At 42.2% G+C, this 18,213-nt stretch overlaps 2 protein-coding genes across 2 annotated transcripts; both read right to left on the reverse strand.

Moving 5' to 3' along the window:
- Positions 1-570: 570 nt before the first annotated feature.
- On the reverse strand, positions 571-8,757 carry LOC113435198 (arrestin domain-containing protein 2). Its single transcript, XM_026698854.2, has 8 exons — positions 8,472-8,757; positions 7,420-7,486; positions 7,148-7,295; positions 5,723-5,825; positions 4,565-4,821; positions 3,005-3,167; positions 2,016-2,167; positions 571-1,828 (listed from the first exon to the last, which is right to left on the reverse strand). The coding sequence occupies exons 1-8, from the start codon at positions 8,746-8,748 to the stop codon at positions 1,772-1,774; spliced, it is 1,224 nt and encodes a 407-aa protein (XP_026554639.1). The 5' UTR covers positions 8,749-8,757; the 3' UTR covers positions 571-1,771.
- Positions 8,758-9,222: 465 nt separating this feature from the next.
- LOC148128419 (arrestin domain-containing protein 2-like) lies at positions 9,223-17,415 on the reverse strand. The gene is made up of 2 exons (XM_087922865.1): positions 16,812-17,415; positions 9,223-9,302 (listed from the first exon to the last, which is right to left on the reverse strand). Exons 1-2 carry the CDS (start codon positions 17,077-17,079, stop codon positions 9,223-9,225), a joined length of 348 nt encoding a protein of 115 aa, XP_087778991.1. The 5' UTR covers positions 17,080-17,415.
- Positions 17,416-18,213: the final 798 nt, after the last annotated feature.

Here is an 18,213-nt window from a genome sequence, read left to right on the forward strand (position 1 = left end):
AGCAGGCATGCTCCAGATGTCTGGACGTCTGACCAATCTGCTGAAGAGATTCCCAACCTCAAATGTAAGGCAGTGTGGAGATGGGAGTAACCAGACAGGGACACCGAGGCCTTTTAATGCTTGGAAGGCTGAAGATGTCAAACTGTAATTCATGTACGCGTAACCCTTCCCTAAATAGCAAGTGCTTGGTCACAGCAGACACCCAGAAGCCTTCTGGGATTTCAGGCAGCCAAATTCTCACGCCTGCAATTAGGTGAGAAAGTTGTTCGGTGTTCCTACCCCCACCCTTATTTCTGGAGAGAGAGAGAGAGAGAGAGAGAGCACGCATCAATTATGTCACAACGTTGTCCATTTAATGGTAGCATTTTGGCTTTGTGATCTTGGTAGTGCTTGTGGGAGGGCATGAGCCACACATTCTTGACCCCCTCAGACACAGCGGTTCCATTTATTTAGATTCAGCTAGCAATCTGAAGCATGTCATATAAACTCTGGCATTCTACTTGGACCTGGGTGAAAGCTACGTGGGTTAAGGGACAGTTTGAATGAAAACAGGAAGAAAAATTCCAGCGATTAAAAAGTTAGATTAATTTAATTGCAAACCTTGTACAAAACTAGGAATTCTGAGGAACACACATTGCTTTCAAACGGTTAAAAGGCATCCACGTTTATAAAATGCAAACCTGGAAATAGGTTTAGGTCAGTATCAAACCAGAGTATACAGTAACAGAAAAGAGGTACAAAAGCAAGGCCACCAGCCCCACATGGGGGCAGAAGCAGGATGTTTACATGCTTAGAAGCATCCGGAATGCATTTGAGGGAGGGGGGAATCCCTCCCCCCCAGCTCCTCTTGGGAGTCGAATTAAGACCCATTTTGAAATGGCGGGGGCAAGCATGCTCCCAATAACTTTTCATTTCTATTCTCCATTTCTGTTGAATTCATACAGCCAAAGATTTTTTTCCCTAAATTTTGTAACTCAAAAGGGTTAGTTTTGAGAATTTAGATCCACCATACATGTAATTGCAAAATCAACCACCTGTTTCAACCTGATAGTACAATTGCAATTCTGTTGCATGGATCAAAAACAAATCACTCCCTGAAGTAAGGGAGAAAACGAACGTGCACCCCTTCTGTCCTTATCAACAATTTTTAGACTGGAGACTCTTATCCACTCCACCCCTGACCCATTCCCATAAGCGTCTCGTTTGTCGGATGAAATTAAAAGTGAAACCCCAGCTGGGCAATCCAAAAAAAAAAAAAAAAAGTCAGAAGTGTTAACAGTGACAGAGTGTCATAAGGCAGGAATTCTTTGAGCCAACTTCCGTCTGAAAGACGTTTTTGGAATTCTAGGCAATGGAGAAGAAACACCTTCTCAGATTCTCAGGGTGAATGGGTTCCTTCTGCAGCTTCAGTCTACACAAAGTAAAAAAAAAACCACCCCTCTGTAGGCGTAGGGAGGACATAGTGAAATACACCCAAGGAAAGCACAGTAGATCGGTCTAGAGTCCAAAATGCTTTTGAGCTGCTCCTGAACACCACTTTATGCACCGAGGAAGAGCCCTCTTCTCGTTCTTCATCCCCAATGCCAACCAAGCTCGCTCTGTTGCGGAGAGAGTCCAATGAAGGCATTCTGTGTAGGGCGCCGACTAAGAATGAGCGCCCACATTTCTCCTGGGGCAAAAGGCCTCTTCTTCACCCCACCATTGAGCTTCCACTGTGGTAATCTCTCTTTATCAAGGACTTCCTTTGATCTCAAATCAGGCAGGGCTTCCTTCAGCAAGTCATGCAACGGGGACGGATGCTGTTATCGGATGGAGGGTTGGGGTCCACCTAGATTTCAAGGAGAGTGAGACAAGAGAAAGGTTACCAATAGCTCCCCCAGGAAAGTTGATTTGATAGAACTTATTTTACCAGCAAGATCCTGATAGCGGCTAGGATAAGCAGGGCAGCAAACAACAACAACCAAAAGAACTTTGCCAGCAAAACAATAAGTTGTGCACCACTCTTCCATACTCACCTCGGAGTAGAGAGGAGGCGGTCGGAAACGAAATTCTTGGATGTAGGCAAAGAAAGGTCCTTCAAGTAATGCAGGACACTCATTCGGAGAAGGAGGGGACAAGTTTTCCATGGTTGCGTCACCAGACACTACAGAAGAGTACGCTGGAGGAGCTAAGGAGAAACACAGTAGATTAACCTGAGTGCCTCTTTCTAGGCTTAAATCTAGATGATTTCTAGGCTTAAATCTAGATGATGCTATCAGCAGGACCTCACTTGTTTTTACATAAATTATCCCAAATATTATCAAATATTATCAAAGTTTGTCATAGTTTAGCAGAGCATGTGAACCCAAATTAAGAACTTTAACGTCGACTTGAGTGGATTCACGCAAATGAAATTTTATTACTTTTAACCATCCCAAGAAAGATGGTACCTGGTCAGGACTTAGAATTACAGAAAGTTGCAACTTGCTACACTGAGAAAGCTTCAATGCCATAAATGCACGCACCTCAGGAGTTCATCCATCCGCCTTCAACTTCCCTTCCCCCCCCCCCGGAAGCCATCACAAAGTTTAATATTTTAGAACAAGCAAAATACAGTCCAGTAGTAACACCATCGCCCCAAAAGTTTATTTCTTACAAAAGCACAAATTCTTGGAATTGTACTTGAAGGAGGCCTTCTCAGTGGAGATGCTGCAAATTCAGGACCACTAACAAGAGAACCATTTTCTTTGCCTAATTTCGATCACTAGGTCCCAAAGGCGCTTTTTCCAAAACGCAAATGGACTTTTGTTTATTTTTTTCCCCCTTTGAAAAAGTTTCGCTTCTCATGCAAGGAGCTTTTTCAGTTCTAGCTGAATTAGAACTGAAGAAGATGAAAGTAAAACATTTTCAGAGGAAAACAACAAGGAAGATAACCATGACTTGGATGATTGAGGATCTCCATACAACTTTCAATGTCTACATCTCCCAATTTGTTTCACTCTTCACTTCAACTTAAGGTGCTTACCCTCAGGATGTTCAGAGATCCCCAACTGTAGCCAATCCACATTGAGGCTGTACTGGCTGCTGATGCTAGAAGTGCGGCTGCCGAATGGATGCAAAGGAATTGTGCCTATCACTAGTGGCAACTCCAGGAGCAGTTTGGAAGTCCCTGGAATGTCAACACAGACCTGCCAATAATAAAAAATAGCCCACCATTAGCTTTTATGGAAAAGAAAGAAAAAGATACTCCTTTGTCATCCATCATTTCCAGCTCGCTGTAAATAAAGCAAGCCCAGGCTTCATTGTTCTACATCTCAAAAGCTAAGACTGCATTTCATTTTGTCTAAGTTAAGACATTAAACATTTTTCTAGTTCTGGGCACTATCCCTTAAATAGGATTCAAATTGCAACAGGGGAGAAGGGCAATGAGAAAGATTGGGGAGCAGGAGAGAAACGAAATTCTATGTGTCCGGGTGAGGATGTTTAGCTTCTATTTTTCCAAAGTGGGACAATGCACACAGAAGCATATTTGCATACAATAAAAGGCAATCAATAGTGGGGCTGGCAAGGATTGGGGTATTCTCCCCAGGGAAGCTCTTTTTATTGCCCTAAAAGAAATCTAGACTAGGGATGTCCAACTTTGACCACATTTAAGACGTGTAGACTTCAATTCCCAGAATACCCCCAGACAGCCATGCTGCAAGTGGCCAAGATTGCATTTTCAAATCTTAAAGTGGCCAAGACTGGACTCCCCTGGTCTGAGATAAAGAGAAATCTCATTTAAATATGTGCCTTTAAGTCAGTTTGACTTCTGTTGATTACACGGAAAATTCCATGCAGTTTTCCTGGCCGCACATTTCTGGGAAATGGTTCGCATTTGCCTTTTTCCTGGGTTGAGAAACAAAAGTTGGCCCAAAGTCACCCAGCCAACTTTGTGCCTAAGGCAGGAGTAGAACTCATAGTCTCTTGGTTTCAAGACATGTTTAGGTAAAAAAAAAGAATATTTTACCAAACTGATTTCCACCACTCTATTTTTGTTGATTTCACGGATTCTATCCAGCGTGTGAATTATCAACTTTAACTGCTGTTTAAGTACCAGATTAAAACAGATGTTTTGAAATAGTTCATTCAGCCTGAGCTCTTTTAAGAAGACGAATGGGCGAATAAAAATGAGATTTTTCTGGGATGCAGACAGTGGTGGGATCCTACCGGTTCAGTCCGGTTCTATTGAACGGGTAGCTCCGAAGAGCAGCTGACACCGAACCGGTTCGCTGGGACGAGGTTTTGGTCTGCTGTTTGGTCTGCCTGCCCGGGCGGTAGGCTGTCCTTTTGTGGCTGCGTTTTCCTCCTCAGCTGCTTTGCGTGGCACAGCTCAGTGCTGTTCATCAGCTGGAGAAGGTAAATGCTTGCCGGAGCCGGTAGCACGCATGCACATCCAGCACACATTTGACGTGCATGCGTGCGCTCCCCAAACCAGTTGTTATGCCAGTCGGATCCCACCCATGGATGCAAAGCATTAATTCACCAGACAATCCCAAATCTCTAAACTCTCTTATGTTCACATGGATGCTCTTCTTCACCTCACCTTCAGTGCATATTCAACATGGATGATGCGACACTGCAGGATGGAGGGCCCAACCGGTGGGATCTTGAGCGCACGGCCATGCCACACCTCTCTCGTCCCTGCTATAATGGAGTCTCCAACAATGCTTGCCACCACACATTTCTTCTGTTTTTTATTGCCTCGGGCAATGAATGTCTGTGTCTGGATGATGGCAGCCTTTGGTACGATGGAACGGTTGGTGCAGTTGTCAATTTCAGCAAAGATAGGGATGACTTCACCTGCAAAGGGAACGGAAGAGAGGCGGGTATTAGAAGGAATCCACCAGGGTTATTCATCTGCTCTTTTAAACCTTTTCTCTAACCTTTGGTTGGTATTTGAAATTTTTGCAAGGGCGTGCATATATTTGATGGCAACAGTATGGCTTCTTCCTATCCCTTTCCCTAATAATTTTGATGGCCTAGTTTAGAGGTCTCCAAACTTGGCAACTTTAAGACTTCTGGGAGTTGAAGTCCACAAGTCTTAAAGTTGCCAAGTTTGGGGACCCCTGGCCTAGTTCTTCGTAAGGGAACTTTGAGAAGATTTTAGCTAATGCTATGTTCCTGATTTATATAGTTATCAAATTTATATACTTCCCATCTTACCTAAGTGACTTTGGGTGCTTTACAAATGAAAAAAGTAAGAAAGAGACCCAGTTTGGTCCAATGATTAGGGTACCAGGCTAGAAGCTGGGAGACCATGAATGTAAGTCCCACTTTAGCCATGATAAGCCAGCTGGGTGACACTGGGCCAGCCACTTTCTCTCAGCCCAAACACTTCAGAGAATTGTTGTGGGGAAAATTAGGAGGAAGGTGTATTGGGTTATTTGTAAAAATAATAAAAGCTGGATACAAATAAATAAATAAAAAACCCATACAACCATACACAAGAGACACAGATGGTGGGGAAAAAAAGTTAAAAACAGGACTAGATTAACAAAAGTGAGGGAGTACCATCAAGCCACTAACCACCCCCCAGGGTTGCAGCTCACTTTCAAACCCCCCATGCCAGTTTTGGCATTTGAGTGACTGCGGTTGTATAAAAATGAGCCCTTCACCAAAATTCTGCTTGTTGGGGGTAAAGGTGAAAAAAGGGACTATCCCACATTGCAGCTCCCTCCTAAACAATTGCCTAAAAGATCACCTGGTGTATAGCCTTTCCGATCAATTTTGGCTGAGACCGAAACCTGGCCACGATTACAGTACCACGCTCGCGCCAGCTTTTCTTTGGCACCAGCCTGAGGTGTCTGTTGGGAATAGTGAAAAGGAGAGAAACACATTAGTAGCAGGAAACTAAGAATCCAGAGTTGCTTTTCTTTTCCCAAATCAAAAAATGCTTCAAAGAGGAAGAGTATGAACCTTGAAAAAGGTTCACAGACAATATCAGATTCCTTCTAACAAAGCAAAGATGAAGGGTGATGGTTTTTTTTATTTAAGTTTTCTTTGAGTGCTGAACAAATTCCCTGTTTCTAGATCCTCAGAAGTATAAAAATAAATGAGCCACTTTGTGATAAATGATTAGGGTTTGCTTGTCCATCAGCATGAATTAGACAAACTTATGATTGGGTTGCCTAGGAATTACCAACCATGGTATTAGGAGTTACAAACCATGGTGATGAAATAAGCAGCACAGAGATACGCAACAAATGTGTTAAGGCTGCAAATTCTGGACAGCTCTAAGCTAAGGAAGGCAGGATTATGATATTCAATGAAAGCATGGAAATAACCTTCGCCAGCCTGTGACAGAAATCTTAAAAAGTTTTCAGTTCATTCATATTGTCTCCGTTCATCCTCAACATCTCACCAGGATATTGCAGAGAATCGTAAGAGGCAAATATGATGGGGATGGTTTTGATAAACAAGAGACCTCAGTTAAGTAGCATGAATTTAATGCTATTGAATTAAACACTACAATTTATGCTGTTAAGTTTACATTTAACACCAGAACACCTGGGTTCAAATCCCAGAAGGGTATGGCTAGCTGACAAGAACTAAATAGCTTGAAATAGATCTATGTTAGTCTCCCTTTATTTGTCAGTAAATATTAATTTAACACAAAAAATGTTTGTCGTGACTGCCTGCGAAGGCTCCTGAACTGGGGCTGAAAGGCGAAAGCGGAAGCAGTATGCTTCATCCCATATTTGGGTAGACCAGTTTGCCCTAATAAAAAAGACACTTTTGAGTGTTTAAGTAATACCTTATACACAAGTATAATCTAATACTTTGGACAGAAAAATAGAACAGCTGGCAATAAACTGTACAAGGCCATTAAGCAGCTGTAGTTCTTAAGGAGAATCTAAGATTGATCTTCACTGGCCTATGAGACCAGATGAGGCCTGATTAGGTATCTCCAAATAATTTTATGGCTGTACCAAGACAAGAAAACTTTAAAAATAGCCCGGAAAAAGGCAGCTGCAAAATACTGCTAGTATGCATGACAAAACTATATGGGATTACCTACAATCCAACAACATATAATCTTTTATCAATTGTAAATTGCTGGTGTGATCCAGGTTAGCTTTCTGGGAATAATGTGGAGACTGTCTTTTGACATCCTGCCTCAGCTTACCAGTAAGGCTGGTGTGTTGATATCAATGGGTTCAATGACTGTGAACTCCTTTTTGGCTCGTTTGACTGAAGACCAAGGCCGGTGTAATTTAGCCTTCACCCAGTAGCGGACACTGCCATGCTTGCCTTCAAAGGAGGTGGCCAAGGTCCTGTTTTGGGAAAAAGAAATATTGCGACTAAGAACAAGGCCTGTGCCAACCGCTCCAGCTAGAAAAAGCCTAAAATAGTCACTATTATGAATCCACAATGTATCTGGAAAAGACAAGGACTTACCCTGGGAGCTGGAAAGTGAAGGGAAATTCATGCCTTCCTGCCTGAAGGACCGTGACATCTCCATTATCTGTTAGGGAACAGAAGAAAGAACAAAAGCTCTTTATTAAAAAAAAAAAATTTTTTTTTTGCATAAAGTTCTGCCAAGCTTTTAGGCAAAAGCAAACCAAGAGAACTTAGGTGAGGTTAAACACACATGCACATCCAAGAGATAACAAACTGGAATCGTTCAGGTACACTAATCACAAAGGTATTTTTTAAAAAGGCCAACCAAGCCTCAAGTCATCAAAGAGATTGCATTATACATTTTTCACAACCAACTTATCTACTTCTACTTTTGACATCAATACACCCAAGGGAAATATCTCGATATACCTGTCAATGGAACAGGTCGTGTAACTACACCAAATTCCTACTGGCTCACAAGAAGCATTTGGGAAACTCCAGTTTCACTTGCCTAATAAAACTACAGACTTCAAAGTAAGTTGCTCACTCACTACTCAGGAGAGCAGTACATAGTGTCTCAGGCACTTGTCCCCTTGTCGTCGTCCCCCCGCCCCCAACGTTACATAATGCGCGGTTTCCGAGAGGAGAACTGGCTGATCCAAATTTGCCAGTTGCATCCACTCCCGTCTGGCACGGCGCTCGGGCAAACCGGCCCCGCCGGAGGAATTCTGCAGAGGGCAGCTGCACACACGAGCTGAGAAGCCTTAGTCCAAGCAGCGGGAGGAAGAATAAAAAGTAAAACTCAGCTCTCCCGGGAAAATTCGCCTTCGTCCTCAGACTGACTGAGCCCGTCTGCTCCAAAAGAAGAAGCAGACGCCACCGCGGCGAGACCAGCGAAGTTTAGCGCTGCGCCCTGCCCGGTTCCTTCCTTCTCGCAAGAAACCCGAAGCGCGCGCGAGAGAGATGGAGGAGTCCGGGGAGGCTGGGATCGGGGTCCGTTCCGCCCCAGACCAGAACGCCCGCACACACACACACACACACAACACACCGCCCGAGTCCGGGAGACCCGCCGGCCGCAGCCGCTCGGGCGGGTTGCGCTCCGTCTCTACCTGGCGGGGCGAGGAGGGTCTCCCGGTGGTTGAGGAAGTCCACCTGGTCGCCGTAGCTCTGCGTGTAGGCTGTGCTGGAGCCGGCGCTGCGGGACTCGGTCCAGTGAACCTTGGCGCAACCCTCGGCGTGGATGTGCAGGGAGCCCAAGCGCGCCTCGCCGGACAGCTCCAGCACGACCCGGCCGGCTACGCTCTCGCCCGAGCTGAAGACCGGCGGAGAGGCCAGCTCCGGACAGTCCAGCACGATGGAGAAGCGCTTCAGCCGATCGAAGAGCATGGCCGAGACGAGGAGGAAACAATAACAATAATAATAACAGAGTTCGCTCGACGTGCTATCAAGAGGGGCGCAAGTCGCGCTTTGGGCTCTCCGTAGCGCACGGCCCCTTTAAATGCTTCAGCCGCCACCCGAGCGCCCCTCCCCAGGCGCTCGGCCACGCCCCCCAGCAGCCGAGCGGCCAATCCAAGAGGGAGAAGGCTTGGCCTCAGAAGGCGGGGCGAGAGAAGCCCTTCGAAAAACAAGTCAACAAGCATGCGCTCCGGCTTTGAAAGTTGGTCGGCTCGGCTGCTCGGTTGCCTCTTGGACTTGCTCTCCCGTTTGCAAGCGGGGGTGGCGGGGGGGAGAAATTTCCAGAGAGATAAACTTTCCTCCACTGGGCAAAGTTAGCTTGATAAACCGGCCAGAATAGTTATTTATTTTTTAAAAATGCCTTGAGATTTAGGAAACCCAAAGAGAATGGAAAATAGCTCCATGTCAGAAAAACAACACCGTAGGTTGTTTATTATGACTTTCCGCCTTCTCCCCCGCTTCGCACAATGCTTCTATCCTAGGATCTGGAAGGAAAGTGGCGTTCACTTAAATGTCACTGTGCTCCTGGATTGATAGATTGATTTATTTTTGACTTGTTTTGTCAATAGCTTACAAGAGCACACAATAGATACAAACTCAAGGCAAACCGCACCAAACTTGATTGCAGGAAATACGACTTCAGCAAGAGAATAGTCAATGTCTGGAATACTCTACCTGACTCTGTGGTTTCTCCCCCAAAGCCCAAAAACTTTTAACTTTAGACTGTCTACTATTGACCTCACCCCTTTCCTAAGAGGTCTGTAGGAGGCATGCATAAGCGCACAAACGTGCCTACCATCCCTGTTGTTGTTTTTTTATTTTTTATTTTTCTTATATGTATACCATTTCATGTATCCATAATTATGTTTATCCTGCTGTCTTATAATTGCTTGACTAAATAAATAAATAAAGTATAAGTATAAACATGAGTAAGAACACAGGAAATAGGTACAAATAAATGGGGACAATAGGACAGGGACAGTAGGCACAATTGTGCACTTATGCACACCCCGTGGTCCCCCCCCTTAGTATTTCCCTTAAATGCCTGTGCCCTATTTTTCTCTGCATCTTTCTATAATTAAGATGGGCATTCTCCAGACCAGATCTGACCAGAATTTCTATTTCAGTCAACCGAAAGTGCAACTGTATGGTATATCTTTATTTATGCATTGTGTTGTATTGTATTGTATTGTATTGTATTGTATTGTATTGTATTGTATTGTATTGTATTGTATTGTATTGTATTGTATTGTATTGTATTGTATTGTATTGTATATCTTGCCCTGAGGCTGAACCAATACACATACTTTTATGTGGACACTTCATTTTCTTGCCAGGAGAATTAACTCTGGAAATTCCCCTCTCCTCCAACTGCTTTTCCATTCCAGAACTGACTTAATCTAGTTCCCTGGCAAATGTCAGTTCTGCCATTCTTTAGTAAAGACCTTAGTTGGCTGGGGAAGAATTGGACTCTGATCCCTGTAGAAAAAGGCTGGATACACCTTTTTTCCACCACTGATTTTTGCAGCCTTCCTCCCAGGTGCAGCCAAAAGTTTTCCAGCATTAGTTTGGGAAATCCAACGACTTTAAAAAAAAATTGAAAGGCTGCCTGATCTAAGGAAACAAGTTTTATTCTCTTGCAAAGTACAGCATCAAATCTAGTTCTGAATCTGGGACAAGGTGTCTTCACCCACATGGTATAGATTTCAGGTAAAAATTATAATTACCTTTTGGAAATTTGGCACTATTGTTCCTATACAATTCTTCCCGCTAAAAGATCAAATGCTAAATCTCTCTCTTCAAAATTTGGCAGGCTCACCTGGGCTAAGGAGAAACATGCAACTTAAAAGCAGTGCATAGAATTGTAATAAAGAGGAGTGGCAAGAATACTAGAGATTTCCTCCTGCTTATCTCCTATGTTTAAAAAGTCAAAAATTGTCAGTGGAGGATTACTAGGAAAAAAGGAAGGTAACATTCTGAGGGCATCTTTTATCCCCTTGAGTGGACATATAAGAAGGCTAAGAGTTATTGGGGTCAAATATGTGCTTTAACTTAGAGAATTCTTATTAAAAATGTACAATTGAAACCAGAGGTTTTACATTTGAGGGAGAAGTAGTTGAAGAAAAAATATGGGACTGTTTATATATATGAAAATTGCAATTAAATTTTTGTATTCCCAGAGATGGAAAGATTCCCACTATGGAAGAATAGATGAAATTAAAGGTACTGGCTGAAATGGCAAAATTGACTACTTTGATTAAAAAAAACACCTCCTCTGACTTTATTTCTGGGTTAGATTTTGATAGAGACCAAAAGAATTACAGCATTAATTTTGAGATTTGACAATTAGAAATGTTTATGATTATAGAAATACTGGGTATTATTGAATTTTAGTTCAAAAAGTTAATATATTTTATATTTGTGTCAAAGAAAGTTGAAAGATACTCATTTCTTTTCATTTTCTTTGTTCGTTCCCTTTCCCTATTTTTTTCCTTCTTAATTTTTGTCGGTTTTTCATATTTTAAAGAACTTTAATAATAAAAAAGGGAAGGCAACAATCTTCTCATCTTAGACATCTGGTATTCAGAAGTAAACAACCTAAGGACACAGAGGTTCCTGAATACTAGGAAAAATTACAAGCATTTTGGCAGAGCAGTCATTTGATGAGTATAAAAACACCCATATTTTGCTCATAAGACATGGTCATGCCAGAAAAAAAAATCTTCCAACTTTTGGCACACACTGCCATCATATGGGGACCAGGGGGAATAACAAGTGCATTTTTGCATGAGGTAATTTTTTTTGATTGGGTGATATTTAATGGCCCAGAAATAGTCATAAGTAAGCAAAACAATTCTGGAAATGGATTAATGATGCTATCGTCTCTTATCCTCATGGACTTTCATACATTGCACTTTTCTTCAAAAAAGCCAATCATTTAATGTATAAAAACGGAATCTCACAATGCAGGAATACAAGTGAGGATGCTCCTATAAAACAGATTCTTAAATGGACCCAAGTTGAGCACAAATTCCAAAGATCAAGGGCCCCTGTTGGTATATAGTATAATAGCTTTCTTCCCTCCCATTCTTAAGTATATAGACATACTTCCTTATGGTACGTTCAAAGTTAACAACCAATCAAAGGCTGTTTAATCAGAATTTTTTGATAGATTAAAACTACAGAGTTGCTTTAATTCCACCTTGATGGCTGAAAAAAACAAGGTCGGCTACCACTCAGAACTTAATATTTGAAAGGAGTATCCTCTAATTTATATTATAAATGTAGAAATGTTGTACATCCTCTAAATGTATTGGATTAAAAAGCTAAATTTCCCGCCAGCTTATATTGCGATAGAAATTCAGTCCTGTTGCACATCACTTAATGGGAATGAGCCAATTCTTTGGGAATAAGGGCTTGTGGTAAATGAATCATGTGGGAGTCCAGTTGAATTTTTAAAAGTCGTTTGCTTTTTGTTAAATCACAAAAAGGTTTTATTATTACAAAAATATAATAAATGCTAAAAAGAATATGCTAGCCTTTTTGTTAAGACCAAGTAAAAGAGTAAAAAATAAAAAGGGTGATCTTTCAGGCCCTTCAAAACTCCTCTGGAAATGATGATGATGGCATCCATTAAGGGACATCCTGAAGCTGCAGTAATTCTTGTTCTGGAATCTCTAGTAGACTAGCATCTCCTAATTAGAAATCAGAATCTGTTGGACGCTTCTAGTGATGGAGTTGTGGGTACTTCATCACTGGAAGTTTTCAAAATAGACAGGACAACTATTTGACTGAGATGGCATAAGGCAGTGATGGTTAACCTTTCCGTCTTCATGTGCCAAAAGTCCTTGCGTGCCAAAACCCATAAGGCAATGCACGCGGGCCTCCCCTTTCCCCCTGCACATGCGTGCATAATCCCCATGCACACTGTGTGTTTCTGCACATGCATGTGCATCTCCCACGCCCCTCCTGCACATACACGGCAGCTACTCAACGATCAGCTGGCAGGTGGGCGGCATGCGCACTTGCGCAGTGGACTTGCTCTGGGGCGACGGCTCACGTGCCGGTGAAGATGGCTCTGCGTGCCACTTCCGGCACGCGTGCCATAGGTTCGCCAACACGGGTATAAGGTCTTCTGCCTTGTGCAGAGGGTTGGACTAGAAGATCTCAGAGGTCCCTTCCCACCCTATCGTTCTATTTTCTACCCTAACTCTGCAATTTTACAATGATTTTATAAATTAAAACAAATTAATATAAGGTCAATATTCTGCAAGGCGAACCACTAATCTTTACCATCATGTTTCTTTTCAGAAATATCCTCGGATTCCATGTAACCTTGTACACCTTGGCAAACCTTGTACACTTTGTACAAAATAGAGTGCATTAGTAAGGTGACCAACCGTCCTCCTTTAGGGAGGACAGTCCTTCTTTTGTAAATTCTGTCCTCTCTCGAAAAGTGTCCTCCTACATATCCTCCTTTTTGATATTTGAAGACTAATCTGTAAATCTACGTATTTGATTGATGCCGAGCTGATCTGTTGTGTGTGATGTGACGTATTTGTATTTGACATGACGATTCGCCAAGGCTCGGTACAGTGCGGCGAGACACAATTATGAGACGCATGCACTCCACAGAGCAGAATTGTTTTGAGAGAATGTGCCATATGCAAGAATGCACCATGCGCAAGAGCGCTCCACACGCAAGAGTGCACTGCGTGCAAGTGGCTTTGTTTTTTTTCTTCAATTTATTTGTGTCCCCCTTCTCATTGTAAAAACATTGGTCACCTTAACATTAGGATTAGTTAACTTCATGGCAAATGAAGGCTTTTTGACTGCTTTTGCAAGTATTATGGCAGCCATTTTGTGAATAAACTAATCTCCCACAGCAGCCATTTTAGGAATGTTTTTAATATTCTAAATGGGCCCCAAAAGATTGCCTGGTCCTGAGTGGATTAGATGGACCACTTGACTGAATTAGTAAAACACAAGAAGTCATAGTGACTGAGCCATTGATTTGTATGCAAATTTTCGGCCTAGTCCTCCCTACCTGACTTCCAGCTAAAGGATTTTAGGGAGAGAAACTAGATTAGGCATGTTTCTACATGAGTTGCATTGCCAATATATAAAGTAGGCAGATCAATCAGCTGTTTTGATAGAAAATAAGGTTACCTATCATGAGCTCCTGGATGCTCCTGTCTTGCTGACTCATAAACTGAGGCAAGATCTGAATTGCCTAAGGAGGGGTGTTGTTTACCAAGCTAGTTAATTGCTCCTAGTCAAATCTTAGAAAAAGCTTTTTATGTTTACACATCCTTGTGCAAATAGCTCCAGGCTTGGTATCCTCGGTCCCAGAAAGATTTCTGAAAATGATAACTATAGAAAATAACAAATGCACTGGGAGATTCTGCAAACACTATGGAGCAGTGCTGAATTAGAAGCTGTTCTCTCTCTGGCTTCATGCTCTTCCTAAAGATTCCTAAAATTCTTTTCCAAAATTGTAGGATTTTTGACTCCAGTATACATAAGGAGTACTTGCTTGTCTACTAGGTTCTTTCTCTAATTGTCCCCAATTTTGTATCTGCTATGGAGGGCAAAAACTAGAGACAGAATCTTTTCTATGATGGAACATATCTTTGGAGCAAATCTTTACACTGGGAGATTCTTGTGTTAATAGTGTTTAAATGTTAAAGTGAAGAATTGTTTCCCCACCACCACGTTTAAATTTGATTGTTTTGTAATTGTCTTATTGCTGTTTTAAGACTCAATCATTTTATACTTTGTGATACACATTTATGAATAAGTATAAACATATATACCCTGTATTTTACAATGATTGGGGATTTATTTCATTGATTGTTCATTGTTTTGCAAACCAGGTTGTATACTGATCATAAACAGATAAGGTGTGGCCTTTTTCCACCAAAACAGAACTTGCATTCACCTTGCATTTTATCTTCTATTCTTTGTGTACAAAACCTGGAGCAATCAATCCTTGTGTAAATCCCCTTGCTTATTAAGAGTGCTTATCGTCCTTTTATTCTTAAGTACCCTAAGAAGCAAACAACAGGTATGCTGAGTCCAGATCAAGTCCATCTAGACCAGCAAGATGTCTTCAGGAAGCCTACAAACAGAAAATGAAAGGCAATTGCCTTTTTTGGCTGTTGTTATTCAATTGAATGTATTTCAGCTCAGCTCCCTTCTGAACATGGAAGTTCCATTTATTTACCAAAGCAAAGAATGCAACAGAGAAATCCAGCAAAGGAGAATTCATTTAATTTTAAGTGTTTCAACTTGCTAGAGGCTTATTAGAAGCCTCTGAAAAAAGTCTCCTCTATGGTTATCCTAACAGTGCCATGTGGCATATTCTCTTTAAATATAGAGGTGTATAGGTGCCATTTTCTGCTGCTTACTGACTAGAACAGTGTTTCCCAACGTAGGGCACCTGAAAATGTATGGATGTCAACTCCCAGAATTCCCCAGCCAGCCATGAAGAGCCTGGAACTGTGTAAAAAGGACAGAATTTTTTGCTTCAAGAGACCCAGAACTCTGGAACTATCCATGTCATATTTTTCATCATTGCACATTTTTCTTCGACTTTCTCATAGAAATGAGAAAAATACAGAATCCTTTCTCATCCGGATATAACGGAAACACCACTGGAAAAGTTAAAGATCTGCTACATTTTCAGACAAAACAAAGCCTTTTCACTTCCCCTTTCCCTTGCATCTTTCTCTCATCTTCTACTCTTGGCTCTTATGGGTGAAAAATCTTGCAGAGCCTTTTTATGTTTTCAACAGTCGCTTCAATCAATGGGTGGGACCCTAAGATACAAATATTTTAAATGAAATGTGAAGAATGGTAATTCCTTTAATACTCAACCACCATTAAAGCATAGAATATAAGACGTCTCTAGCTATTTTAACTGCTTCAGGAGAAAAGAACAAGTATTCATCAGCAAAAGTATTCATTAGCAAAAATGACAAACCAATTGCACCAAGGCGCTTTCCAGCGTGCACATGGGTATTTCAAAGCCCTGTTGTGCTTCCAGCACATTAGCGAACCCAGCTGTCTACAAATTCTCTGCTTGTTTGTAGTCCTCATTAAATACGAAGAATTGCTGCCACTCCTGTGCAGCAGCCTGTTGGCATCAAGGCAAGAAGTAATTAATTCTTCCCATGGAATTCTTGCCTCTGCGCTGCTTTGGCCAGAAACCTTTCCTTCCTTCCTCTCTTCTGCCTACCCACCCTCCTTTCCTTCCTACTCCTACATTCTACTCTTCCAGTCCAAACCTAAAATACTGTAGTGAAGGAAAAACAACAATGTCAATGCAACAAGATCAAACAACCCACACAAGGTGCAAACAAATCACACTGAAAAACTGACAAGTTCTGCCTGCCCTAACTTTCACAGTAACCTTTCAGGCATTTAAATATCATCTCTTCTCAAGCAGGAACAGTATCTTGGAAACCTGGTTTCTGTGTTTAGCTGACATTTGACAAATGATTTCCTGAAATGCACCAGTTATGAAGCAACACTTCTTTCCCCTTGCAACGTGCTTAACATGTATAATCATAAACAAAGGAATTGCAAACTTGGACATTAATGGGACCCTCTTCACCCAGATTTTTTTTTTTTGGGGGGGGGGGAAGAGACCCTTTCCAGTTTTGTCAATACCAGTAATAAGTCTTGACACACATTGTATGTTAAAAGGCAGGGTTGTTTCTTTGGGATGAGCCAAGGATTGGGCAGATGGGAAAATGTTTAAATTGCTGTTAATTATTAAGTTCTGTTTTAGTTAGCAGAATAGTCATCTGCTTAGATAAGGGGTGCTTTGGGGCGCATTCCAATCTCTTGGACCCACTCCCCAAATGGTGGGAGTTGACCAAAGAGACAAGATCATGAAGCTGCAAAGACAATCCTGTATTTCTGGCTTCCAGGTAACCCAGAAAGTCAACACCGGGAGGAAAACAGGGGAAAAGAAAAGACGCTCTCACCTCTAATCAGGTGCTGCCGTCTTCGCAGGTAGGTCTCGTAGGCAGTGTAGTCGCTATAGACGGTGTTCATGCCAAAACTCTTGCTTTCCAGCCAGTGGGTAGCAGCCAAGCCTCGCGCACAGACTGCTAAAGCTCTCACTTTTAGTCCTTTGGCCACATCCAACACCACTCGCCCGGAAAGCAGCTCTCCTCCCCGGTATGCGACTCCAGGACCGCGTCCTGCGTCCAGCTCCAGCATAAAAGTACGGATCCTGCTGAAATGCTGCATTTCGGGCTGCACAAGCCGCTGGAGAGCGAAGCAGGTTGGAGGCTGCTTCTGCAGCAGGAGCACGATGTTGGCAGGGTGGGTGTCTTTTGTGTGTGTGTGCAACTGCACTTCGGCACGTAGCCCTGAGCTGTGCTCCACAGCAAAACTGATGTGTGTCAGATCAGGCCTTCAGATGTGCAGGTGTGGTGCAAAATCCACGGGTCTGGAGATGCTCCTTATCTCAGTCGAAGGGCCCGGGGTTTGGAGAGGGAAGACCTGAGCTTTGCCTACAACCGCTATCTGCAATCGCACAAGGGGGACTGGCTGCTGATTCTCTTTCCTGTTGACTTATTAGGTGCAGCGCCTTGCCTTAACTGTACAACTGACAGCAACAGGCGAGGAGCGTCACCAGCGGAGACACCTCCCCCTCCTGCTCCCCCCGCTCTTCCTTTAAGGGAGTGTCTTCAAAGTGCAGAGTGCAAAGACGTCGTTCAGCCTATGCCCGGAGATAACAATAAATGCAGGATGGAGGTGGAGAAGTTCAAGCCAGTCATTTCCCTGCTGCGCATTTCTGACACTTGCATATTTGCATTTAACCCTTTGTGAAAGGGATAGCCGCTTTTTAATTTGGTTTTTGGATGAGCAGAATGATTTCGAATGGGCAAATGCTCACACTCTGGATGATTGTTGATTAATAACAATAACTATTTCCAGGGATAATTCCATTTTGTTATAATGTTAAAAACTGGTATTGTATATGAAATGCTGCTAATTATATATCTACATGTGTGTACACACTTGACAGTCATATTTACTTAATTTATCTAACAGTTTTAAGTTGTTTTGGATGTTTAATTATTGATCATTGGGTTTTATTTGGAAAAGTAGAGCAGATAAATGTTAATTGAATATGGAAGGATATGCCTACTTTTACACATAGTGTGTTCATGTGCATTCATTTGAATTTGCATGTGTGTGCATGTTTCTATTTGGAAAATTGCAAACTTACTTATTTGGAAGATTTATATATCACCAACTCCACAAAGTATATATGCATGTTTGTATATATTTATTTAAAGCATAGATATCTAGCCTTTTTGTTGCCTGGGCCACACTGAGTGAAGAGGAATTGGCATGGGTCACATATAAAATTAG

This window comes from Pseudonaja textilis, chromosome 1 (assembly GCF_049901715.1).
Source record: "Pseudonaja textilis isolate UNSWEBS1 chromosome 1, rPseTex1.2, whole genome shotgun sequence".
Lineage (NCBI taxonomy): Eukaryota > Metazoa > Chordata > Lepidosauria > Squamata > Elapidae > Pseudonaja > Pseudonaja textilis.